Source organism: Mustela erminea, chromosome 17, assembly GCF_009829155.1.
Source record: "Mustela erminea isolate mMusErm1 chromosome 17, mMusErm1.Pri, whole genome shotgun sequence".
Classification (NCBI taxonomy): domain Eukaryota; kingdom Metazoa; phylum Chordata; class Mammalia; order Carnivora; family Mustelidae; genus Mustela; species Mustela erminea.
In genome coordinates this window covers 68,867,244-68,893,297 of record NC_045630.1, presented here as the reverse complement: position 1 = coordinate 68,893,297, position 26,054 = coordinate 68,867,244, and the positions used below count along the sequence as shown (strand labels likewise).

The 26,054-nt window shown below is 62.2% G+C and overlaps 1 protein-coding gene across 1 annotated transcript; it reads right to left on the bottom strand.

Annotated features, from left to right (window-relative positions):
* Positions 1-1,005: 1,005 nt before the first annotated feature.
* Positions 1,006-25,941, bottom strand: SMG5 (SMG5 nonsense mediated mRNA decay factor). The gene is made up of 22 exons (XM_032318881.1): positions 25,724-25,941; positions 22,388-22,486; positions 21,762-21,885; positions 21,252-21,408; positions 19,364-19,453; positions 18,152-18,241; positions 17,219-17,297; positions 15,163-15,288; positions 15,009-15,077; positions 14,650-14,858; positions 13,882-14,019; positions 12,872-13,456; positions 10,806-10,981; positions 9,681-9,756; positions 8,915-9,090; positions 7,922-8,080; positions 4,882-4,941; positions 4,272-4,431; positions 3,811-3,901; positions 2,961-3,035; positions 2,481-2,619; positions 1,006-2,373 (listed from the first exon to the last, which is right to left on the bottom strand). Exons 1-22 carry the CDS (start codon positions 25,795-25,797, stop codon positions 2,290-2,292), a joined length of 3,036 nt encoding a protein of 1,011 aa, XP_032174772.1. The 5' UTR covers positions 25,798-25,941; the 3' UTR covers positions 1,006-2,289.
* Between the last annotated feature and the right edge of the window lie 113 nt (positions 25,942-26,054).

Sequence of the window (26,054 nt, the reverse complement as noted above, 5' to 3'; positions counted from 1 at the left end):
GGGTTTGGGGTCTCTGGAGGGCTGTGTGCAGTAGCCATTTAAACAGAAGAGGGGTCTGGAGCAGGCGCTCCTCCTCTGGTCCCCCAGAGCAGGTGTCACACCCCAGGCTTACCCAGAGCGTGGCCGGCGCTCCCCACCCGGTGGGTCAGCAGGCCTGGGGCTCCTGCCAGCCAAGCTGACAGGAGGGAGAGAGCAGCGGGCAGGCGGGCCAAGCCTGGGCGGGGAGTGAGACAAAGGGGAGCCAGGGAACAATCCCAGCCTTGTCCAGCCCCCAGGGAGCAGCGCGGGGTGGCCCAACCCCATTAGCAGGCCACTCACTCGGCCTCCTGCACACAGCCAGCCCCTCCGGCTTGACCCAAGCCCATGGACATCAGACTGGCCACACCAGGCTAGAGCCAGCCCAGACTTGGCCAGGGCGGCATGGCACCCTCCTCAGACCAGGGGGCGCACCAGGGGTCCAGGTTCTGCCATGAGCAGGGCGGTGGGGGCAGGGGGACGCCTGGGCTCGGGAACCCAAATCCTGACTTGTGACCTCAGAAAGCACCTCTCACTGAGCCTCGGTGCTGGGCAGAGTCCAGAGCGAACGCCTCCAGGAAATGGGGCTGCACCACAAGGGAACCGCCATTCCTGTTTATCCCCAGACACACCAGCCGCTCCAGTCCTTGCTGGGGGCCAAGGGCTGAGGCCCCAGAGGCTGGTGTCCGGGCCCCCACGCACGCCCCCCGCCCCCGTGGAAGAGCTTCAGCCCTGCTCATGGGACCCAGCGGGAGGCCACGCATCGCCCGCCCCACCGGAGCTGTCCTTGCTGGAGCTCCCGCCAGCACCCCTGCAAAGCCACGAGCCGCTCACAGGGCCACGGAACTTGACGGAGTCTTCCACAAAATCATCCCTGGGTTGCTGGGTTCTTGCTTTCAGGGGTTCACCTCGAAGAAACTTTCTGCAAACGCCAGGAAGAAAGTGCCAACATCCCAATACAACCAGACACAATGGCACCAGGAGACGGGGTTGGGCTTCGAGGGGTCTTTATTAAGTGACGCTTTAGTCTCAGTCTTTGCCAGGGACTGGGAGGGGGGTGACCCCGCTGCCCCAGGTTGTCCCAGGTGTGCTGTCTTAGAGGAAGGAGGCAAGAAGCCTGCTTTCCTCTGAGAACAGCCCGGGAAGCTAGGCTAGCGCTGGGGTGGGGGGCGCAGAGCCAAGACCCCCGGCACCCCCCACCCCTGGCCGAGCTCCTGGCCAGCCCCAGGGCAAGGGGCCAAAGCATTCCTGGCCAGAGCCTTCCGGACAGCCTGTGCCCGCTGCAAAGCCCGCTGCCCTGAGCGATTCCCGATCCCGGCTCCCACGTTCACCTCGGCCCTCGCTGCGCGCAAGTGAACCCCATGCTCCGCCCCAGCGGGCCAGCAGCCCCTGGCCGGGCAGCTCTAAGGGCCTCTCCCTCCTGCCGCCCATCTCCACGCAGGCCTCTCCCGGCCTCCCACGGCTCCCCTCTCCTCTTCCTGGCATCACACTCTGCCCCCACGCGGGCGCCACCACTGTGGGGCTGGGGGCCCCAGGGACCCTCCCTGGCCTGCGGGCCAGACTGCCGACAGACAGGGTGACCTGCTCAGGGCCCTGGAAGCCAGGCAAACGCAGAGCGGAAGCAGAAGTGGGGCGGCTGGGTGCGCGGCCCCCGCAGCAGGAGGGGGCGAGCCCTGGCCCTCCTCTTGGTGCTGGCAGCTCCGGGCCCCTCTTCTGGAAGAGTCCCCAAGGCTCCAGAGCTGCCTTGCCCGCACAAAGGGAGAGGACGGGCGGTCCTCCAGGAGAGGAAGGGTCCGCAGGGAACTACCCACGTGTCTGGTGTTACCCAATTCTCCCCCGCCCCGCGCCAGAGGGTGCGGACTCCCGGCGCCAATCACCGGGCATCCTGAGTGAGAAGACGGACCCTCCTGCTGGCCCTTCCCCTCAGAGGTCCACAAAGCTCTCCGATGGAGCGCAGACGCCCACGCCTGCCCCTGCCCCCAGGGACAGCGGTGGGCTGAGGCAGAAGGGCCGGCTGGGGCCCCCAGGCCTCTCCTGCTCCCGGCACCGCCCTCGCGTTCCCGACGTCATCTTGGCGACAGGGAGGCCGCCCTCTCGGCCGGCTCCGGGCCCTGCCTGCGCTCCCGGGCCCTCCCTGGGGCCTGCGCGGCTGGGCTCCCTTCCTGCGTGCGTGTGCGTCTGCGTGTGCTGGGGTGACTACAGGTGGTGGTCCTGGCTGCCAGGGAGGGCAGGAGAGATCTGGACGCAGCCCCACTGTAGGGCGTGGGGTCCGTCTCAACCAATCTCCTTCCACTGCTTGTACAAGTCCAGAACATTCTTGATGTCCACACTGGCGTGTGCAGCGGCCTGCAGGGCTGCCTGAAGGATGGTGCAAGCGACAAGCAAGCGCATGGAGTGGTCTGAGGAGGACGTCGGCCCGGGCACCTCCCCCCGCTCACCCCCATCCTGCTGCCTGGCGGACCGACCTGCATAGGGCCTGAGAGCACACTGGGGTTGTCCAGCGGAAGGCCTGTGATGATGGTCACCATGCCGCTGGGGTCCTCCTCACCCGCCCCCTGGGCCAGAGTCAGCTGTTTGCAGCTGTCCAGGATCTTATATAGGGTCCTGGTAGGGAGGAAGAGGAGGCAAGCCAAGCCAGAGTGTGAGGGCAGCCCACGTACCAGCAGCCCCAGAAGCTGGGGACTGGGGAGGGCAGCAGGAGCACACGCAGGAGAAACCAGGCAGAGAGGGACAGTGGTTCTAGAGAGTGTCCCATGGGGACTGGGTAAAGGGACACCAAGCAGGGACACCAAGGGGCTGTGGGGCTGGGGCTACTTCTCCCTCCCGCGGGACACGCACAGGAGGCCCTGGCGGGTTAAGCAAGGCCCCAGGCTGGTCCCACCAGCCGCGGCAGCACCGTCCAGCCCGAGAGGTGGGGAGAGCAGCGAGGCGGGGCCGGCGTTTACCAGGCGTCCGCGTCCTGCCGCTTCAGCTTGTGCCGCTCGAAGCTCTTCCCCACCTCTTTCTGGCAGCGAATGTACCTGCAGCAGGGGGAGGGGGTCAGAGGAGGCAGGGCACCTCCCCTAAAGCACCTCCCTGTGTCCCAGGGGAGGGGAGGGGCACCTCGCTCCCATCAGGGCTCTGTTTGGAGCCATTTCTAAGGAGCTTCCTGGCCGCCCCCCCACACACCCCAGCTGGGCTCGCTTTTCCTCCCGATAACATCGGTCCCTTGGTTCCTCCCGGGGGAGGAGCTGGGAAGGGAGGAGCAGCAGATGCTTTTCAAGTCAGGGCTTCTGGAGACAGGGTCCAAACAAGCAGGCTTTGTGTGGCTTCCTGGCCGGGCAGGGGCAGATGCCGCCGGGACGCCGGGGCGCCGGAGCCAGCTTGTCCCTCTGCTGCACCCACCGCCCGTGGCTCTCCCAGCCTGGAGCCCCAAAGGGAGGGCCTGAGCGGGGCTCAGCAGTCCCCGCCTGGCTGCGCAGGTGAAGGCACTCCCACCCCAGAAGCCCTGATCGCGGACCGACCCCACAGCGGCAGCTGGGAGCCGGAGGGGTGGGGGTGTGTGTGTGGGGGTGCTGCCCCAGCTCCCTGACGACGCTCACCTCCCGTCTGCCCAGAGACAGAGACGACAGCCTGGTGCTCTGACAACAGGCCCCCCCACCCCGCATCCACAGCTGAGACCCTGACTTGTCATTTTATCTCTGTCCCCTCCCCCCGCCTGCCTCCCTCCCCGCAGCAGTGCGCAGGGACTGCAAGTGTGTCTCTCACCTACGGGGACCCAGGGCTCAGGAGACGCCTGGTGAGGCCCACACTCACCTGTTTCCTTTCTTAAACTCCGCCTCCAGGTACCGGATACCGTCCCGGGCCCCTGGGTGCTCCTTCTTCAGCAAGTCCAGGCCATCGATCACTGGTGGATTGGGGGGGAGGCGGAACAGGTGAGCTCGCAGGGAACCCCAGCACCCGCAGCAGTAGAAGCAGGGACCCGGGCTCCTCGGTGGCTCCCAGGGCTCTTCCAAAATAGGACCTTCTCCGATCAGCAGAGCTCACGGTCTACCAAGTGCGTGCGCTTGGGTCTTTCTCATTTCTCCCAACCGTCTCGTGAGTCAGCATTTAACAGATTGTCACATACGTTCCACAGACGAAGTGACCGAGCTTTAGAAAGACGGCAGGACCTGACCGAGGCCACCGTGTACAAACTGGGCCTCCGTGAGTGCTTCTCGACTGCAAGCCCCAAGTCTCTCTTAACCACACCCTGCCCCCGTCCCCAGTACACCTACCTGTCCTCGGGATGATGACAATGAAGCGGCCGCTGGCGGCCAGCTGGCGGATGACCGGGAGGTGGTGGCAGAGGGCCTGGGTGTCAGGGACGAGGTAGGGAGACATTGCTGACTGGGCCTTGGGCTGCTGCAGGCTCCCTTCCAGCTGAGAGACCTCGAGCTGGGGAGAGAGGGCAGAGTAGGTGTGGCTGCACGGGCGTGAAGGATGGAACCCAAGGGGGCTCTCGTGGGGTGTCCCCTGCTGCCAAGGCGGACGGGGGGGCTCCTTGCACCAAGGCCTTGGAAGAAAAGGAGGCAGAAGAAGGAAAGGCAAAGAGAAAGAGAAGGAAAAGCGAACAGAGAAGGCAGAAAGGGCCCACCGAGGCCCAGCGAGGAGAGAGCCGGAGAAGGCAGTCTGGGAGACAACCTGCTTCGGGTGGCAGCCGGTGCGCGAGGTCGGGGGCAGACAGAGCAGAGCTCTAGGGCCGGGCGCCACACTGGAACAGCGGGGGTGCGGGGGAGAACAGGCGCTGGGGGCAGAGCAAGGGGGCAGCGGCTGGGCACCATCTGCCCGCGGGGTCCGGCCAATGAGCAGATGCAGAGCGGCCGCCGCTGGGTCCCAACCGCCTACCTGAAGCCGCAGCTGGGCCATGTCTCTCATCAGCCTGTTCCGACGGGCTTCCTCCTGCGCCTACAAGGCGAAACGCGCGCTAAGCTTGGGACCGAGAGCTGGGGCCACAGTCCTTTCCCCAGTGATCAAGAGCTCTCACAGATTATCCGAGAGGAGCTCCCGCGTCAGAGACGGGAAGGCATCATGTGAGGTCAGCTCTCTCGCCCCCACTAAGTGAGAGAGAGGGAGGCTCAGGAGACAGACCACTGCCCTGGCAGAGAAGGGCTTCTGGGACCCGCACCGCAGCTCTCGCCAGCCCAGGCACCCGGGCCACGGAGCAACAGCTGCGCGCGGGGGCCACACACACAGTGCCCAGCAGCACGGCGGCCGCCAGCTCTGCCCTCTGCTCTGCGCGGCGCGCGCACACCACGATCGCCAACCACTTGCCAACTTCTTCCAAACCTGCTGCTCCCCTTCTGGCGGTCCCCGACTTGGGAAAGCAGCCGCTGTGTAAGCCAGGAGGCTGAGCTGGGCTGTGACTGGTCCCTCTCTCTGCTCCCCAAGTCATCGCCTTCCTGTCCTGCTGACCACATGTCCGAAAAACCACTCACACCTCTGTTCCCCTTCACCTCCGCTGTGGGACCTCCGTCTAAGCTGGTTCCTCCCACCTCTTCCTCCCCGGCCCCTGCCTCCGCCCCAGCCACCTTCCCCGCCGGCACCCAGACACCAGCTGCTGGGCCCCGAGGCCTCTGACGGTCCCCTTTGTCTTCCGGGGATGAAGCCCAATCTCCCTACGTGGTCTAAAGATGAGACAAAGGATGGGCGGCAGGGGGCACGGCACCGAAGGCCCTTCGATGGGTGAAGGGACGTCCCCAGAACAATGCTCTACAGCAGTAACCTGTACAACCGCGTCCACCGCGAGAACGCGTGGCCACGATTTGTCTGGACAGAGCCAGACTGAGGGCGCGCTACAGACCAACTGACAGACACTCCTCAGAAGTGTCAAGGTCAAGAACGGGAAGACTGAGAAACCGCCACAGCCCAGAGCCGACCAAGGACACACACAACCCAATGTCATGTGGGAGCACATCTGGGGCACCGGCGGTGGCTGCCTTCGGCTCCGGTCATGATCTCAGGGTCCCGGGATCGAGCCCGCATCAGGCTCCCTGCTTGGCAGGAAGCCTGCTTCTCCCTCTGCCCACCGCTCCCCCTGCCTGTGCTGTCTCTGTCTTTCTTGCTTGCTTGTTCTCAGATAAATAAAATCATTAGAAAAACAACAAAGAAAACAGACGTCAGTGGAGAATCCAGTGACATCGGAGGAAAGTCTGGGCTAACAGTACTGCGCCCATCCCAGCACCTCAGCTGTGACAGTTACACGATGGTTGTGCGAGATGCGCCTACCCCCCTCCAGAGGACCACATGACAAAATGGCCCCTTGGGGACACCTGGGCACAGGACAGAGAGAGGGAGGGGCCGTGCCGACAGACTGGCGAGGCCGGGCAGTGCTGGCACTGCAGAATCCAGCCCGGGGAACAGCCTTTCAGGCTGGAGTTGAACTGCGAGGTCCGCTCCGCCGAGGGGAGAGAAGGGACCTCCATCTGGGTCCAGGAAGAGGAGAGCTGCGCCGACCTCGGCCTCTGGCATCGTCAGGCCAGCGACTCCAAGATATGGGCCTCGGCCGTCCTCAGGGGACCTCGGCCTGCCTCACCCAGGCAAATGCTGCAGCCACAGCAGCTCAGAAGAGCTGGTCTGCCCAATGGCAGAGCCCTGGCTTTGCCACAGACAGTCCCTCTTCTGTGGCTCTGTGTCCCGTCATGGGGCGCAGGAGAGGGTAAGCGCCCCTCACGGAGCTGCGCCCAGGGCTGATCGCGCTGTCCCGGGCTACGTTGGCTCGGCACACGGAAAGCTCTCAGTATGCGCTGGCAGATGTCAGTACGGGGAGGGCACGCTGCTGCTGAGGGATGCACCCTTGGGGAGGACATGGGCCACTCTGCAGTGCTGGGGGCAGCCCCAGCAGGCGACAGGACCTTGGGGTCCAGCACCAACCGCGAGGGGCTCTCAGCGGCTCCGTCCCTGCGATGGGAGTCTTGGAGCTTCAAGCTAAAGGAAATGCCTGCAAAAACTAGTATTTTTAAAGCTGTGTGGTTTCCCCGTGAATGTCTTTGTAATTGCGTGTTTTCCTCTACAGAACACGACAGGTTTGCTTTTCAACAAAAGGAGCTTGCTTTTAAGACCACGAAGAAGGGAGTTCCTGGTGCGCCTGTGCCCCTTCCCAACCACGCACGCTGTCCGCGCGAAGCGGATGCTCAGAGGTGGGGAGGCCTGCAGCTTGGGAGGAGGGGACAGGCCTCGGACGAAGAACCTCAAGGTTTGCAGAGACACGTGGGCCATGCTTCAGTGCCAGACCTCCCCCGCTGCCCCCCAAAACGGGCTGCCATCCAGCCCGGGGGGGACAGTGTGCTCAGCCATGCAGGCCCCAGCGCAGAGCCCAGACCCTGCTCCCCAGCATCAGGCCACCGAGAGCAAACGACCTTCCTTGCTCGCTCACTGCCGCGAACCCAGGGTCTACAGAACAGATTGGCCTGGCACGGAGCTGACTCTCAGTCAACGTCTGGGGACCAGGTTCTGAATGGAGAAGAGGTTAACCCCGGCCACCTCCTACTTTCTGGGGGTCCTGTAGGGAAGGATCTGGCCACTCCCCCCACCCCCAGTCCTCATCCCCAAGAGAGGAAGCGCCAGGGGCGCCCGCGAGCACATGCCCGAGACGCAAGCTCGTTCTGACGTCACAACAACCCCGAGAGGCCAGCACCCCTGGGGCCAGGGAACCCATGGGGGAACCTAGCAGGGAGCTCAGACAGGAGGGGACAGGGACGGGCCTCCAGCCCAGGCAGTCTGGACACAGACGGGGGCCAGGCTGCCTCTACTGAAAGCACTGCTCCTTTCCTGTGCTGCCCCCGTCTGCAGGCCCACGGGGGGAGGCCCCACCCCGCAGCCCCGCACCCCCGGCGCCCCCGTCCCCTCGCTCTTCCGTGCAGCCCCGCCCCCCAGGACCGAGGCTCACCATGCGGAACTGCGCCTGCGCCTGCTGCAGCACGCCCTCCCGCTCCGACTGCGCGATGCTGACGAAGATGCCGGCCTCCGCGCTGAACTGCAGAACGCTGCCTTGCAGGCGGGCCACGAAATGCCCGAAGCTGCGGATGCAGCAGGTGCGCACCACCGACTGCGGGGACGAGGGAGCTGGTCAGGCGCGGCAGGGCCCCCAGGCACCGCCCCCCGGCCCCCCCGCAGCAGGGGCAGGGGCTCCCTGGAAAGGCCGGTGGAGAGGGGAGCCCCGAGACCCAGAGCTTTGGGCTGCCAGAAAAGGGGACTCCAGGCAGAACTGGCTAAGCAGGACCCAGGCGGAGACAGAAAAGGCAGCACAGCGGGCTGGGCGTTGGGGCACCTGGGCACTCCCGCCACCTCCCTCCTCGAGTGCAAAAACGAGGGGACAAAGCGAGACCAACAGTTCCAGCCTCTTCTTTTGGTTAGGAAAACGGTTCTTCCCCCTCAAACAAGAATCCTCTCTAAAACCCTAAAACATGAAACAGACGAAAGCCCAGGCCCTCTGGCTGGAGAGGAGGAACCAAAAGGCCCCTGTGTGCCGGCGAGGGTGCTGGGTGCCTGTCTGCTCGGCTTACCGGGCAGTCCCCAGGCAACCCGCAGAGGGACGCAGACACACGGGTGGCCGGTCAGGCAGCGCTGCCCCTTCCAGCTCTCTCTGACGGCTTCCTGTCCAGCTCACAGGATGCCGGCCCCAGAGCGGAAAAGAGCCTGAGAACAGCTCCTAAGCCCTAACAGCCCCCCATTCCACACTCTGCAAAAGCCGGACACGGTGGAGGCAGGCCACGGAAGGACACCCACAAGCATCCCCCGGGAAGGAGGCAAGCCCGGCGGCTCACGAAGGAAGCATGCCAAGCCCAGCCCTGAGGACCCTGTCCGTCGGGACGGGAGGGCCACCGGCTTTACTGCGGGGCTGGCTGAACAGAGCTACCGGTGTCAGAAACGCCGTCCCCACCTCCTCCAAGGCGCTAAGCAGGGGCCGATCCGCGTCAAAGTTAAAGCGTCGATGGGCCGCCCGGAGAGGCGGCAGGTTACGAAGGGCTGTGTCCTCTGGGAGCAGCGGGCTGGAGGGCAGGTCAGGCAGTTCACAACCTTCAAGAAGGTCTTGGACCTCAGGACACAGGGCCAGGCCTGGGGAGAAGCCGCGTGAGACCAGCTGCCCTGTGGGAGCCCCCTGAGGGACATGGCCCTTCCCCCTGGAGAGCAGGGAGATGGACGTGCAGGGCCGTCCCACAGGACCGGTGGGGCTGGAGGAGCAGGGCAGGCACAGGAGCAGTGTGCTCTGACCCGAAAGGCTCCCCGAGCCCAGCGTGGACCTGAGGAGGGCTCTCAAGGAGGACATGCACCCTCTCAGCTGAGGCCCGAGCTGGGAACCGGAGCACACACGCAGCTCGAACGTGGCAAGAGGGGATGAGCTCTGGAGGCCCAGGAGGACTCTCGGTGACCGGAGCTGGCTCCCAGGCCTGCCTCTCTCTGCTCCTGTCCACCCCACAGCCTTCCCCGGGGAGCACCCTGCCTCGCCAACCAGGCCACCTGCCCACAGCAGGGCAGTGTTGAAGAAACCAGAGACGCAGAGACCACAATGGCCGCTGTGTGCCGGGATGGCCGGACACAGCCCCATCAGCCTCCTTCCCCCCAGGCTGGGTTACCAGGGAGGGGGCTGGGCTTTGTGGGGCCACGAGGGAGAGGGAGAGCAGGGGCAGTGCTGGGCACTCACTCACCAGACTCCCGGAGCTCGCCAGCAGCTGGCAACAGGTTCAGCAACACAGACAGGCGATTCCACAGACTCTGAGAGCTCTGGGAAGAAGGGAAGCCTTCGGTGGGGCAGGAGGACGCGGGGGGGGTGCTGGCTATGGGCACAGACCTAGAGCGATCTGATAGAAAAATCAACAAAAGAGGCCGAGGGGGAGGGGGCGGGGGAGTCCTGGGAGACCTGGGAAACAGGGAGCCAATCTCACGAGACATGAAGGGGGCCCACGGGCCTGGCTGAACTTCATCACCAGCAGCAAGACCGTGGGGAGAAGGTTTGAGGCCACGGAAGGACACTGGGCTCTGGGAGTGGGGAGAAACCCGAGCGCCGGAGGCGGCTTCTCCCCACCGTTCTGCCCTCCACGCGCCCATCCTGGAATACCTGTGTGGGGACGGGACCCCCACACCCCCAGCCTTAGCACACCTCCCGATGACTACAGGGGAGTGAGTAACTCGCCACCAGCACACATGAGCACACGCCCAAGGGTGTGCCTGGCCCTAACCCCAGCTCTCCTCTGAGAACAGGGCGACCCGCAGGGGAGGGGTCCTCCACAGCAGGGCAGATGTGCCCCTGGGATAAAGCAACACTGGACAAAAACTGTGCGGCCCTCCAGGTTCGAGACAGACAGACCCTAAGAAGGCACCCCCTGCCCCCACCGCCCCACCCCCCAGCGCCCGCCTCCACAGCCCGGGCCTGAAGCCACTACCTCCACAGCTCCCCTGCCCCAGCGCCTCCACCCTGTCTGGCGGTCCTGCCGCCCCCGGGGCCTGTCTCCCAGGCACCACTCCTCCCTCTGGACGCCGGGACGGGGCTTGAGGCCGGCCCTCACTGACCCCAGTCCTGAGGCCGGGCGTGCCCCGCAGCACGAGGGCCCAAAGTGCAACAAGCAGCTTTCGCTTTCCCTGTGCAGAGACTCCGGGTCCCGGCCCGGGGCCACAGGCTCCTGGAGGGCAGAGGTCACGTCTAACCCTGCCCCTATAGAAAGCGTAACGGCCCACCCGAAGCAGGTGCCTAACGTCTGCCGTGATGGAACCCGCGGAGGGGCCCCCCAGCACCCCCCACGGCGGAGCTCCTCCACCGCCCCGGAGAGCCGCACCTGCGCACACACGACGATGAGGTCAGGGTTGGCCCGCAGCCAGTCCAGGAAGACCTTCACGGCGGGAAGCAGGCCTTCAGCCGCCAGGACTTGCAGCTTCTCCTGGACGCTGCGCTCGTTCCGACAGGAGCGCCCGCTGGACTCGCTGCCTTCCGACTCGGAGCCCTCCTCGGAGGCTGGGGTGGGGGACGGGGAGCCAGGATGAGCGGCCAGAACACAGCCTCAGGCTTCAGCTCCAGGCCAGGGCCCGCCCTGCCCGCACCCCAGGGCGGAGTGCTGATGTGGAAGATGGGGAACTCACCACGCACCCCTGCATCTTTCCACGCCCACCAGCTGGATGCTCTTAAGCTGAGAAACTGGTGCCTCCACCCTTGCTGAGCCACCTGGGGGGGCTCAGTCAGCAGAGGGTCTGCCTCCAGCTCAGGCATGATCCCTGGGCCCCCGAGTTGAGCCCCGAGTCAGGCTCCCTGCTCAGTGGGGAGTCTGCGTCTCCCTTTCCCTCTGCCTGCCACTCCCCCTGCCTGTGCTTACTCTCTCTCTCTGACAAATAAAATCTTAAAAAGAAAAACAAAGGGCGCCTGGGTGGCTCAGTGGGTTGAGCTGCTGCATTCGGCTCAGGTCATGATCTCAGGTCCTGGGATCGCGTCCCGCATCGGGCTCTCTGCTCAGCGGGGAGCCTGCTTCCTCCTCGCTCTCTGCCTGCCTCTCTGCCTACTTGTGATTTCTCTCTGTCAAATAAATAAATAAATAAATATCTTTAAAAAAAAAAAAAAAAAGAAAGAAAGAAAGAAAGAAAAACAAGAACGGTTTCTTCCTGGGGCCCCGGCTGGCTCAGTCGGTTCAGTGTCTGACTCTTGGGTGTCAGCTCAGGTCTTAACTCAGGGTCAGGAGTTCAGGCCCTGTGCTGGGCTCCACACTGGGCGTGGAGCCCACTGAAAAATAAACAAATAAAACAAAATATGGTTCTTAAATAAACGAGTAAAACAAAATATGGTTCTTAAATAAACAAATAAAACAAAATATGGTTCTTTCGGTCTCAAGCTAACTTGTGAGGGATCTACAGCTATTTCCTCAACCGGTGTTTATAAACGGCCTACTCCCTGCTACGACGCACAGCGGGCAACCAGAAGGCAGCCGCTGGGGAGGGAGAAAAGGCAGACAGAATTCAACGACAGCCCGAGGCGCCTGGGGGCTCCCTCTGCTACGTGTCTGACTCCTGGGCTCGGCTCAGGTCCCAATCTCAGGGTCTGTGAAGCCGAGCTCTGTGCGAGGCCCCACACTCAGCAGTCTGCTTGGGCTAAATTTAAAAAAAAAAAAAAAAAAAAAAGGACAACCCTGCCCCCCCAGCACTTTCCCGGGCCCCACCCCTGCACCCGGGCTTCTGAGCATTTCATCCCTGCAGCGTTTCCTGCGTCCCACCTCGTGCAGGCTCGGTGTTAGGAACGGATGATCCAAGGACAGACCATACCCACGGTGCCCTGCCCCCAGGAGGCTCACAGTCTCGTTGGGGACCCAGACAAGCCAACAGACAAGGACGTCTGAGTGGGAAAGGCCTGGAAGCTGTGGCGGGGCAGAGGTTACAGGAACCGCAGGGAGGAACTCTCCCCTAGCCTCAGAAGAATGCCAGACCCCGTGATTTCTGAGGGAAAATCAGACGGCAAGTAAGAAGGAGCCAAGCACCAGGTGAGGGCAGCACTCAGAAGAGGGAGGAGAACTCGTCCTGCACGAGGCTGCTGTGCAAGTTCAACAAAGCACCCGACGACAGGCCAGCCCGGCGCCCAGCAGAGAGCAGGCATTGTGCGTCCTGTGCAGGTAAGATCCCCGAGACAGAGGTCCCTGGTGGGACAAGGGCCAGGGGCAATGGCGGTGTGGGAGAAGGGGCAGACTGCAAGCAGCAGTGGGGACTCTGAGGACGACACTGCTGGACCAGACCGGACCGGACCGGAGGGAGCACACGGATGCAGCGAGGGGGGGCAGGGGGGGCACCTGCACCGACAGGCAAGCCGCCTCCCTCGGGGGGTGGTGGGAAGTACGGACCAGAGTGGCGGGAACAGAGGCCCAGATACCTGGCTCTGAGGGCTTGTCCGCATCTCCGTTGACGCAGGGCCTGCAGCTGGCCATGGCGTGAGCTTCGGCCGGGGGCTGGAGGAGCAGGTTGCTGAAGGTGGGGGCCAGTCGGAAACAGCGCTTGGTCTGGAACATCTGGGTGGACATGGCTTGCAGGTTGCTGGCAATGCTAGCCTCACTGGGGCCCAGGGGGCCATTGAGAGACTCGGGAGCCTCTGACCTGGGCCGAGCAGGCTCTGGGACTGGGGACCGTGTCCCCTCCTCGTCCTCCATGTCTTCCAGGTCTGACCGGGACTCCTGGCTGTTCATTTCTGAGTCTGTCTCGGCATCAAAGGCCGTTCCCCCACCTTCGAGACTCTTGTCAGAGCCACTGTCCGAGCCCTCGCTGGCCCTGGCAGAGTCGTGGCTGGAGTCCGATTCAAAGCCTTCGCTCAGGTCACTGTCATCTCCTGCTTTGGGTGGGTGGCGGCGGCGGCGGAGGCAGGAGAGACGGGAAAATTTCCTGCTCTTTCTGACCTCACCCGCTGGAGGTGCTGCGGGAGGGGGCTCGGGGCCTGGCACCTCTTCCTTCTCCAAGGGCTCATCTGTGCCAAGAAGACAGTCAGGTGGGGCCTGGGGGCAAACTGGAGCAATTCACCACCTCCCGAGCCCCCCATGTGCTCCCCTTCCCCGTCACCGCACACCAGCCTGACCTGCCCATGTGCACGCTCCCTCCCCCACCTACACCTGTGCCGTCGCTCTGGACCAGCCCCCCCAGCCTGCACCTGTGTCGTCACTCTGGACCAACCCCCCAAACCCGCACCTGTGCCGTCGCTCTGGACCAGCCCCCCCGCACCTGCACCTGTGCCGTCGCTCTGGACCAGCCCCACGGCCACGCCTGCACCTGTGCCGTCGCTCTGGACCAGCCCCACCCCCACGCCTGCACCTGTGCCGTCACTCTGGACCAGCCCCACCCCCACGCCTGCACCTGTGCCTTCGCTCTGGACCAGCCCCACCCCCACGCCTGCACCTGTGCCGTCGCTCTGGAATGCAGGCCCGGCGTTCTCGCCCTCCTCCAGCTCCGCCTGCAGCCGTATGTTGACATGGTTGACGAGGTGCGAGAAGAGAGCCAGCGTGAAGGCAATGGCTGCGCTGTACTGCTTGGACCCTAAAGCCGGGAAAGCTGGGCATGAGCGGCCCAGGGCTCTGAGGAGGGGCAGGCGCCATGAGCTCCAGCCCCATCTCACCTGCTCTCCTCCTTCCTAGGACCAAACTACTTCTCAAAGCTTCTTCTAAGAAAAAAGGATTTCTGAGGTCTCTGCGTGATTATGCCGCCCAGGACGTGCTGGCTCACCGTGTGCGTCCTCGGGCAAGCATATCCTGTGGGCCCGTGCCATCTGCCCTGGCTCGGACGCCTTCAGGCGGGCTCCCCACATCCCAAGCCCCCACACACCCAGGCCCGCCTCCCTTTTCCTCCCGACTTTGCTCCATGTGTGCCGCTCCCAGGAAGGTCTGCGCAACTGCCCAACCGCTCCCGAAAACAAAATTGGAATTCTGTCTGGATCATCGGCTAACTACCCTGTCCCTCCTGTTGGTCCGGGTTGTGACCAACAGTGTGTTTGCGGGAGGGGCCTGAGGTGGGGGCACAGTATGGACGGGCTGTTGCCTTCATTCCTTCACCAGAAGCTCCTTCAGCGGAGGGGTCCCCGGCCCAGCAGTGAGGCAGGCGCGGCGGGCAGCCCGGGGAGGAAGCCGGGTAGGGGCGGGGCGGAGGGGGCAGGCAGGGCGCGGGGGTCACCTGCTCTCTTCAAGCTGTGCACGCCCATGAGACAGATGATGACCATCTGAAAGACGAGGAGGTCCGGGACGAAAGCATAGCCGCCCTCGTAGTCCTCCTCGCCCTCGCTGGCCAGGCTGAGGCCGGGGGACGAGGGCAGGTAGAAGAGGCAGAGGTTGAAGTCCTCCAGGACTGACTGGCAGAGCGACGTCAGCTCCGAGTCCACCGGGCTGCAGAAGGACAGGGGCGACAAGGAGGTCAGCGATGGGGCCCAGGGCAGGCAAGACGAGCTGCGGGGCCCGGTGGGAACTGCAGAGAGCTGGCCCGGGCGGGAGGGGGCTCACGGGATGCAGGTCAAGGGCCCGTCCGCTGGCGCTCACCCGCTCCTGGGCTGCAAGAGGCTCTGCAGGTACATGAAGTTCACCAGCAACCTCTTGATGTCTTTACACCTGGAAGAAGAGGCGCCCCAGGGAAATGGCAAATGCCCCAGAGGCCCTCCAGTCCCACCGCCCCAGCCCCACGGGTCCTACTCACCGCTTCTTGCTGGGAGAGAGTTTCCGAGTCTCGCACTTCTTCAGCTGGTGGTACATTTTGGCCGCCTTGTCGTACAGCCGCTTGAGATTCCCATAGGCCCCCTCGAAGGACACCTCCGACTGGATGCTGAAGCAGACACAGAGTGCACTGTGCGGCCCCGGCAGGCACGGCGCTCTGGGGAACAGTACTTGGAGCAAACGCACGCTGCCCCCAGGCTCCCTTTCTGTGTACAGACTCAGGGCTAGGCCGCCGTTCCAGATAAATTACACAGACACAACTTCGGACAACACAGTGAACGGAAGACCTTCGCTCCCTCCGTAAGCACAATAATTGCTCCCACTCTGTCAGGGACAGTCCCTGAAATAGGGCAGCACAGAGCACGTAACGACAAGCGGCAGCTAACAAGCCGGCGCACACACGTGTGTGCACACACAGCTCCTGTGCTCAAACACTGGTTCGGAGGCGAGAGTGTGCAGAGAAGCCCGCCACAGGCCAGGCCCAGCACATGCTGCCCACATGTATGCACATGCATGCAGAGCTGGGACGAGCAGGGACCCGAGCCAGTGCGGCGGTTCCTAGCCCAGCGTGCCTCACGGCAGCACCCACAACACCAACAGGGCACTGGGCTGTTTTTAATGTATTTTTATCATAGGAAGCAAGGGACAGAAAAGAAGAAATATGTGTTACTGGTGAATAAGAGGTAGTCACAAAGTCACAGACACTCCTTCCGTCCACAAGTGGGCTCTGTGCGTCCTCGCCTTAAACCGGGGATGGGGGAGAGGACGATGCAGAGCAGCTGCTCTGACCACCAGAATGCCACACAGATGACTGCCAGTTTCCAGGCCCTAAGAGACGGGCAGGTTCTATTTCCAAATGTCATGGGTCACAATCCAATGTCCGGAGCCTTGAGCCACCAATGTACGAAATCCATCTCTCCCAAGAAGAGAAACCACACAGAGTGGGAAGGGTCCAGAAGAGCCTTGCTCCAGACAGAGCAGCCCCCAGGGCTGCTGAATACCAGTGACTGATCCTAGAAAAGGCCACTGGGGGCAAAGAATGGCCTGACCAGGCCCCACCCAGATGCCTCACCCAGGAACGGGAGACGTGAGTGCTTTACCACAGCAAGGCAGGGCCCCCACGGGCACCTCCCAAACCTGGACATGCCAGGCTCTCTCTGGAAGTGATCACTCGCAATCACGGTCACGAGGGTGATGAGGGACCAAGGACCAGTAAGGGGGCATTCCCGGAAAGGTACGAGAGGACTGGGGAGGAGGCAACGGAAGCCCACGAACCTGGTCACCTGTATTTAAGAACAGCAGCCACGGGGGCCGGAATGTCGGCCCTGGACAGGGGGCAGGCGCCCCAAGAGCAGACACTGTGCTGATTCAAGGAGAAAGGTTTCCTGGACCAAATGAACCACAATCACAGCACAAGGAATGAGAAGGGAGACGCTCACTTCACACTTCCGCACGCGGCCCACACGCTTACGAAGAACCAGCTCCCTCTTGCTTGGAAGCCTAGTTCACAGCAGCATCTTCTGGAACGTCTGGCTTCTCATGGAGCCATCGGCCCCAACAAGGCAGCTGCCGCTGGGGCCCAGGCGGTTTATTCCTGACCGTTACCTCACTGGGGCACCCAGCAACCTATCAGACACACGTCCACTCGGCTCTGGCGACTCGGGCGACCTAAGCCCACTCGGCTCAGCCATCCTAAAGCCGAGGCTCCTTACTCTGAGGGCGCGTCAGCACTGGGGAAGCAGTGGCCACCCTGCGGTTCAGCGGGCCCTCCCACACTGTCGCCGTGGTCACTCAGACACCAAAGGCCGACGGTTGTGCTGTTCTGCACAGCCGCTACCCTGACCCCATTCTGCCTACCACACCCCGCGGACTTCCTCCCCCAAGACAGCCATCCTGCACTTCCCAGCAGACGGTGGGCAGCTCTGCCGGCTGCCTGAGCGCGTTCCAATCCAGGCGGATCCGCGACAAGCAGGAGCTAGGAAAAGGCGGGGGAGCGAAGCAGCAGCGGTTGGGACACGAGGCCCGCGGGCAGTACTCACCAGCGCAGGTAGCAGTACATGGCCTCCACATTGTAGTACTTGCCACCTGCGAGCGTGCCCAGCTGGTTGAAGGGCATCCCTGGAGGGAGACAGAAGTCATGTGGTCTGTGCCAGGACATTCCCCTGCCGCCATGACCCAGCACTGCTGAGCACCGGGAAACTCATGGGCTCGTGAGGAGGAGGAGGCCTGGGTCTGTAGAGGACACCAGCATCCCCGGGGAGGAGTGGCCAATCCTATTTCCCCGGGGGACTGACTGGACACTCATTTCCGGCTTCGCCTGCCAGGGATCAGCACCACCGGGTGCCATTCCGTCAGCGGCAGCTGTGGCAACTCTAGGGTCGCTGGAAACCCACGGAGCCCTCTGCTCCTCCCCAGCTCTGTTTCTCACCCTCAGCTCTCCTCCTGCAAGCAAATCCCCACCTCTCCGTGCAATGGAGCATTCCCCCTGCTCCCGCTGTCCCTCAAGGGTCCTCTCTCTGCAGAGGCCTCAGAGATAAGGGAGCCTTCTCTCCCTTCCCCTCTGCCTCCCTCCTTTTTAGATAAAGAATCTGCATTTCTCTCGGGGCGCCTGGGGGGCTCAGTGGGTTAAGCCTCTGCCTTCGGCTCAGGTCATGATCTCAGGGTCCTGGGATCAAGCCCGGCGTCAGGCTCTCTGCTCAGCAGGGGGCCTGCTTCCTCCTCTCTCTCTGCTTGTCTCTCTGCCTACCTGTGATCTCTGTCAAATAAATTTTAAAAATCTTAAAAAAAAAAAAAGAATCTGCATTTCTCTCAAGCCTGTGTTCAAGAGGGAGAATGCACAACCAAGGCAAAGTGTGACGGGACCGAGCACAAGAGGACCCAGCGAAGCCAGTGCGGCCTGCCTGCCCTCTCAATGTCGTCTTCCTGCTGAAAACTGCTGCCGGTTAGGGAGGCCTGAGTCGGACGCCACTTACCAATCTGGGGAGCTACTGACAAGGCTTGGTAGTAAAATCTCTCGGCTAGCAGCTCGGTGTCTACGCCAGCTAATTCATTCTGATAACGCGCTGCAGGAGACAGAAGGAAGGAAACATGATGCTGCTGTGTTCCAGAAAAACCTCCCCTCGTCCTGGAGTCACTCTGTGGACCTGCAGGAAGACCCCGGGAGGAAGACACCTGAGCTATGAGGCTGACTGTTGGGCCTCGGGCATAACCTTAACTCTGCCCGTCGTTCAACTCTCTCTTCCCTGCTGGGAGCTTCAGGGTGTGGGTCATGTTTAGTGTTTGTTTTTTTTTTTGTTTTTTTTTGTAAGATTTTATTTATTTACTTGAGAGAGAAACAGTGAGAGAGAGCATGAGCGAGGAGAAGGGCAGAGAGAGAAGCAGACTCCCCATGGAGCTGGGAGCCCGATGCGGGACTCGATCCCGGGACTCCAGGATCATGACCCGAGCCAAAGGCAGTCGTCCAACCAACTGAGCCACCCAGGCGTCCCATGTTTAGTGTTTGTAAACAGGCTCTTGTTTATCTCCTTCCAACGGAAGGGGACCCGGGCACCCACCGCAGCCGTAACTGCTCGGGACGACCTCCAGCAGTGGGTCATGGAATACAGCTGTTTGATCCTGCAGGAAGACGTTACTGAGGACATTCGGCCAGTCTAACGCAAAGCCGCTGCTCTCTCTGCACAAAGGGCCCATGAGGGGGCCAGGAGTGTGCGGGGCAGGGAGGAAAAGCCTCAGGGGACAAAAAGTAATGCATCTAATAGCCTAATGAGGAACCTTCAGCTACCAGAACTAGAGGCCCAGGGCCCAGCAGGCAAGAGAGTACTCCTCCATTCTAGGAACGTTTGCCAGGCAGGGAAACCCTCCAGGAGGCTGAACTTCAATTCCTCTAGGAGTAGAGCAAAAACAGAAAAAAACATACCCCAAAGGAGAAAAACATCCAACTAAAAAAATCTTCCTAACCCACTACTGAACCTGAGTTACCACCCAGACTCTCTCAGTTTATTTCCTTCTTCCAGAGTCACTGGTCCCTTCTGGCTCACGGAGGAGCAGGGACGAGGGGACATGTTAGTTACAGACCGCAGACGACGACTCCTGCTCTCCCGCCACACACAAGCTGGTACCAACGGAAGCAGCTTCCCGCCTGTCCTGCAGCCCAAACTGTTGCCCCAACGAGTGCCAGTTCTTACACAAATCCCCCAGGTACACGAGACACCGGTGGCACGCCATCTGTGCCCAGTCCATCTCCTTCCCCGACGCAGACACTGGCTTCTTGCATCCTGAGAAAGACAGAAAGGGACACTCAGAGGCCCCTTCCCCGGCCCTCTACCTAATGGGAAACATCTTTCCTAGGTGGGGAAGGAGATCAAGAATCCGAAGCTCGTCCTGAAACCCTGTGTTAGGGGCAGGGAAGACATGCATCCAGGACCAGGTGGGGAGACAGAGGCTTGCAGGTAGGGATCATTCACAGGACGGCAAGGAACTGGAGGAGATGGGCAAGGGTCCTCAGGTCAGGACAGTTTGCTGGGGAAGGGCAACGTGAAAGGTCATCATAGGAAGGCTTCTAGAAAGGAAGAAGAGGGGAAGGCCAAGTGTCAAGTCAGTCCTGGGTGCCTTGGGTAGAAGCTTCCCACGTTAAGGAGCAAAGGTCTGGGTACAGACGGGAAACCTGCTGGGAAGAATGAAATGTACAAGAGGCCAAGGCAGGTGCCCCAGGCTTCCGGGGGGAGGAGGCCTATGGAGAAGGCCACCTACTGGGGAGTCTGCCCATGCAGGAGACAGGTGAGCCTGCCGTGCCCGAGGACTGGCGTGGCCGGAGCCAATGTGCTGGGCTCTCAGCTCCCCCTTCTCAGTTCAGAGAGCTCGAGCTCTCTGGGGGGCAGCTTCCCCACGTATCAGGCACTGGTTGGTCTCAGTCCTGTTTGGTGTCAACGGGTCCCACGGCAACCTCTGGAGAGGGTGACTTCCACTGTTCCCACCGGGCAGTCAAGAAGGGCGTCACACACTGGTGAGTGGCAGAGCCAGGACTTGAAAGGCAGACTGGCTCGAGCTGGTCCCCTCTGTCCACATCACCAGGTTGCCACGCTGCTGGCTACGAGACCCGCCCCGAGAAGCCCTTCCTAGTACGTTCTGCAGGCCTCCTCAGTCAGCCGGTCGCGCGAGCACATCAATGAGGAGAAAAACTGAGTTCAGGAAACGTAGCCTCAGAAGTGAAGGCTCTTCACTGCAGGGGCTCTGGACCCCTCCGGCCATCTGCTATGGTGTCTAGGAGGGCGGTCTTAGGTTACCTCGTTGTTTTTAAATGTTTTGTAAATGCACCAGATGCAGTGCTGGGCTTCTGAAGGAGAATGCCCCCAGCTGACACAGACAGCGTCTGGCCAGGGCAGGGGCACAGGCAGGAGGAGGGAAGGAGCGTGAGCGGCCAGAGTTGGACTCTGGCCACGGAGGGAATGAGGTGGAGCACAGTCGCGGCCCCTCGGGCAGCCACGCCTACCTATCCGTGACACCTAACCTCCCGGCGAGATCTTGAAGGACCGTCTGTAAACATTTCTAACACTTTCAATAAGCACAAAAAAGCTAGGAAACAATTTCTGAAGTTAAAAGAAACAGTGCTGGGGGCGCCCGGCCAGCTCAGTCAGGGGAGTGGGAGGCTCCTGATCTTGGGGTCGTGAGTTGAAGCCCCACGTTGGTTGTACAGATTATGAAAATAAATAATTAATTAGTTAAGTTAAAAAAGAACACACACATACAGTGCTGAGCAAACTCAAGGGCAAGAAGAAAACAAGCGCTGTAACTTCCACCCTCCAGGGACGGGCCTGCTCGCAATCATCGGGGCCGTCCTTCAGACACCGCCTCGTCTGCACCCCCGACCAACAGACACCTCTCTCTTTCCTCCAGGTCTTCACCCAACCTCGCACGCTTGTTTAGAGAAACCCGAAATCCACGGACCGTCTGCAGGTCTGGCTAGAATCCTCTGTGCCTGGCCAGGTCACCAGCTACAGAACCCAGAAGAGTAAGAAGGCCAGATGCGGCGGCCCCTACACTCGCTCCCCAGCCCACCTGTCAGATGTCACTGACCTATGAGGGGGTCGGTGACGTGGGTCCAGTCGATGCAGCACTGAAGTTCCAGCTGGTAGTGGGACTGGATATAGAGAAGCAGATGCTGGTAGAAGCCGATCCCAGCGACCAAGTGCGTCCGGTAGGCACACTCCAAGGCGCTCCGGCTGTGGATGTGCTGGACGGCGGGGAAGCGCAGGGACTGCTAAGCCGTGAGCTCACAGGGCTCTTCCCTCCCTGACCCCAGGCCTCTCACCAGGAACCGAACTTGGATTCTTGGCTCTGGAACTTCGCCCACATGCCCTTCACTCACGGGTCACCCCACACCCTCAGATCCACCTCTCATCTTCCCGTCTGGGAGGAGGCCCCCCGGCCAAGCCTAATTTCATCGGACCCCTCCCTCCTTCCTGCCTCTTTCCCGTGGTTCCTCTGCCTCCAACCGTGTCCTGGCCCCCCCTCCCAGCTGTCCCTTCCGTTCTCAGCGTCCCTCTTCAGACACCTTTCTTCTCGAAACCTGGGCCCTCCCCTTACCGTCTTGTGAGTCTTGATGAGCTGAATAACTTCATAGTACACCTTCCTCCAAAGCAGCTCCTCGGCCTTCCTCCCATAGTCCACTGGGTGCAGGAACATAAGCTTGACGCACAGCTCGCGCAGCCTGAGGGCACAGGGCGGCACGGGAGGCTGACCATCCTCGGGCAGGGAGGCATGTGCCACGCCCCGACCCACCAATCCCCATGCCTCCCAAGGGACGTCCAGGGTCAGTCTGCAGGACCCGGGAAAAACAGCAGTCCTGGAAAGCAGTGGAAACCCCCAAGGATAGAGGCGGGAGCGGTAAGAACTTTAATAATCCTCTCTGCGCCCCGCACACTTCTCTCCTTTTTTCCTGCCTTTTAACCCCATCTTTCTTTCCCGCCACTTGGTAGCATGGCCGGTTCCCCCAACTCAGTGCCGTCCAGCGGCACCAGGCCGCTAGAGGAAGAAGCTGCGGAGACAGTGAGGGGTCCCCACGTCCTCTCTCAGGAAGGCCAGAGTTCTCAGCCCGTTACCCTACCATGAGCTCAGGAGGTAAGACAGAACACGCGTCTGTGTGCAACAGGGTTTCGGGGGAGAAAGGCAGAGAAAGCTTAAGGCTCTGTCGTTGAGAGTCTCCGGCTTACTTGTTCCTCAGGCTAATGTTCTCTGGTTTGAACACCTCCTGATAAGCGGTTTTGTTGCAAAGGATGAGGTCAAGTCGATGCACAGCCTCCACCACGGCCCTGGAGGGAAGCACAGGCAGAGAGCCCTGAGCCCTGCATAGGTCCAGGCAGGCTGGGGCGGGGGGCACTGATCCTAGAGGAGAAGCTACAGAATTAGGGGCAGGGAAACGGGAAGGCTGCAGGCTACGCTGTACAAAACCAGACGAACAGCCACCATGCACCCCAAGAATAGCCCTCTGCCCTGGGGGACAGTTCTGTCACTAATTGCGGCGGAGCTTGGTGGGCAGAGGAGCTGCTACTGGCTTACAGTGGGTGCTGCCAGAGACCCCACGATACACGGGACAGCCCACCACAATACATGTCTTGCCCCAAGTGTCCAAGGGGTCAAAGCAGAGAAGCCCTGTGACAGGAAAAGCTGGATTCTCTTAATGGAAAGAGCCTGTGCTGGGACGCCAACAGGAAATGCAGGCTCTGACCCTGGCTGTGTCTACATCTGTAATGTTGGGCAAATTAAGCTCTCCGAGCTTCAGTTTCCCTGTCCATAAAAACGGGGACAGGCACGGCAGCCACCACAGGAGACTGTGAGGATGAACTGAAAGAACCTGCCTGAGGCCCTGGCTCACGGCAGCCGCTCAACAAGTAACGGGACTCGAGTTAATCACTGTCCAAGGACTTACTGTCCCTGACACAAAGGAAAGGCCTTCCTAGCATAAATTTCTATTTCTGAATTAGTGGGGTACGGAAGAACGGGGGCGCTGCACTGCGTCGCCGCAAGGTCTCCTCCATTCCTCGCTTGCTGTGCCGGGCTCTGGGTGCCGGGCGGGGGAGCTAACCTCCTCGGGTCCCAGTTCTCCCATCTACACGATGGAAGCACCATCACGCCCCACTGCGCGAGGATTAAATTAGCGAATACGTGAAGCGCTCATGACGGTGCCTCATACGTGCAGACTCAGCAAGTATTAGCTTCTATCCTTCTTGTCGTAAGGCCAAGAGGAGACGCCAGACACCACGAGAAAAGGCCACTGAAACGCCACCATGGATGGCTGAGAAGTGCCAGAGGGACGTGTCATCTCTAGAAGGGGAAAACCCAGAGGAAGGCAGGTAGAGCTGGGGAAACAGGGACACTCAGAACAGCTCTGGGCACACAAGAAAGGGAGGGTTTGGTGACTGTTTCAGAACACTGAGACGTGGGCCTCTGGGCTGGGTCGAGTGGGCCACGGCAGGCTGGCTCCCTGCGGTGGCGCAGGTGGGACGCCAACAGAGGCTGCCCTGCCCAGGGCAAAGTGGCCGCCAGCACCCAGAGGAGCGGGTGGGAGAGGACTCCAGGCCTCCTCACAGGCAATCTTCAGAGCTCAGCATTCCTGCAAATGCCTTCTGGGCCGCCTACAGATGGGAGGCAGCCCTTTTAGCCAGCCTGGCCCTCCATGCCAGGGCTGTCAGATGGCCATCACTGACTTTATTCTAGGCCCCCTCAGCTCCCCAGGGCAGGGCCTTCCAACTTCGTGCCACGGACAGACCTCAGGAGCATGTGCACATGTCTTCATGGACCGGCTCCACAGCTCTCCTTAGTTCCCAATCCAGGAAAGCTTACCAACCGTTACTCTGGAAAGTTCTAATTGCAGATTCTCTTCTTTCTTTCCTTCTTTCTTTCTCAAGTAATCTCTATACCCGACACAGGACTTGAAGGCGTGACCCTAAGATCAAGAGCTGCATGCGCTCCTGAGCCAGCGGGCACCCCGAAAAACGACTTTTTAAAAATAGTTAATCAGCCTAATTAATTAACTGGTGTTTGTGGCCCTTCCAGCATCCCCTCGACGGCTGCCTTCTCTTTTCCTAAAACATTTCAGAATCTCCGTCTATAAACAGACGGTGGGAATTTCCCAAATTTACTGACGCTCAGAGTGACAGTTTCGAATCTCACAACACATTTACGTGCGGCAGAGGAAGCAGACCTCCCTTCCCCGGTTCCTTCCAACAGTCACCACTGCGACCCTCTGCTGCCTCTGTCTCCACCCTGCTCAAAGCCAGGAACACAGGCACGGGCACGCTCGTGCGCACGTAAGCCACACGTGCGCCCACATCACCCTGTGGGTCCCGTGAGGTACTGGGGCGGGCTGAGGGAGAGCGAGGCCGCGAAGGATCAGGATGACCAGGCCGTCGCTGAGAGCTGGAGACCGGTGCGGGATCTCGCAGGCAGGGCCCACGCTCGAGGGACAGCGCTGACATTCGGGAGCGTGACGCGGCCCCCGTGTCACCCTCAGCCGGCTCCTCACCCGCCCTGAGGCGGCTGGGGGCTGCCGCACTGGATCACTTTGCTATTTTTGGAGCAGCCTATGCTCCCCTGTGCCTCTGACTTACAAAGGCCAGAAAGGCAGGACGCCCAGGGCCGGGAGGGAAAGAACACGCTCCCGAGCCCCGCACTGCTGAGCGGCGGCCGGCCGAGACGGGCCGCCGCTCCGAGGGCCCCTGTTCTGCGAACCTCACCCTCTACTAGACAGCAGCAACCCCAACCTCGCCTCACGCTTCACCCCATTCTGCCCCAGTTCTAGAAACCACGTTCCAGCTGCACCCCCCGCCCCGAAAGAAAAAATCCTCGACCCCGTGTGGGAAGAGCGCACAGCGGCCTCCGCAGGGGGACGGGGGCGGCCGCCAGGACCTGCGGAGGGCGAGAGGCGCCGCGGGAACCAGAAACTGGGGATGGACGCTGCCTGGCAAGGGGCTGTAGTCAGGAAGCTGGGCGGGAGCAGGGCTCGCGATCAGGGGGGCCCAGGTGCCCTGAAATGGGCTCCGTGACCTAGGAACACTCGGGACTCGGCCCTTCGGGGCCCCTCCAGGCCGACGCAGCTCGTCTTCGGCCTCTCTTTTCATTCAAACTCCGCAAGACGGGAGCCGGAGGGACTTCAGGGCGCACCCGACCCAAGCCCGTCCTCTCCAGGGTGCGGACGGCGAGGCCCAAGGTCACACGGAGCCCCGGGCTCTCCGGACCGCAGGCCGGGGCGCTCGCCTCCGTCGCGTCCCGCGGGGTTCGGAGCGCCGCTCCCTTCCGGGTGCTCCCCGCCCGCGACCCCACCCTCGCCGCCGCCGCCCGCAGAGCTCGGAGCCCGCCCCAGGCTCCGGGCCAGGGGCCGCCTCCACGTGCGCCCCCCGGCCTCGGCCCCCGCCGGGCCCCGCGCCCACCCCGCTCGCCGCCCGGACGCGCCCTCCCGCGCCCCCCCGCACCCCGGCCCCGCCCGCCGCGGCCCCGCCCCCGCGGCGCCCACTTCCCCCGGCGGCCGCACGCACGCCCCGGCCCCTCACCGGTAAAGCCGCTTCGTGTGGAGGACCTTGGCCTCGGGCTCGCTGCTCTCCCCTGGGGGGGGGCCTTGGCTCATGGTGCCCGGGTCCGGGGCGGCTCCCGGTCACAGGCCCCCGCCGCCCGCCGCTACCGCCACCACTGCCGTGTCCGGCCGGAGCCGCTGCCGCCGCCGCCGCCGCCGGCCCTGCTCGGCCGCCATCGCTGTGAGGCGGCTGCCCGCGACAGCTCCGCCTCCGCCCGCCAAATCTCGCGATAGCAGCCGCCCAGCGGCGGGCCCGCGGCCTGAACGCGGCCAAATCTCGCGAAGCTCGTTTTCCCTCCCGGAAGTTGCCC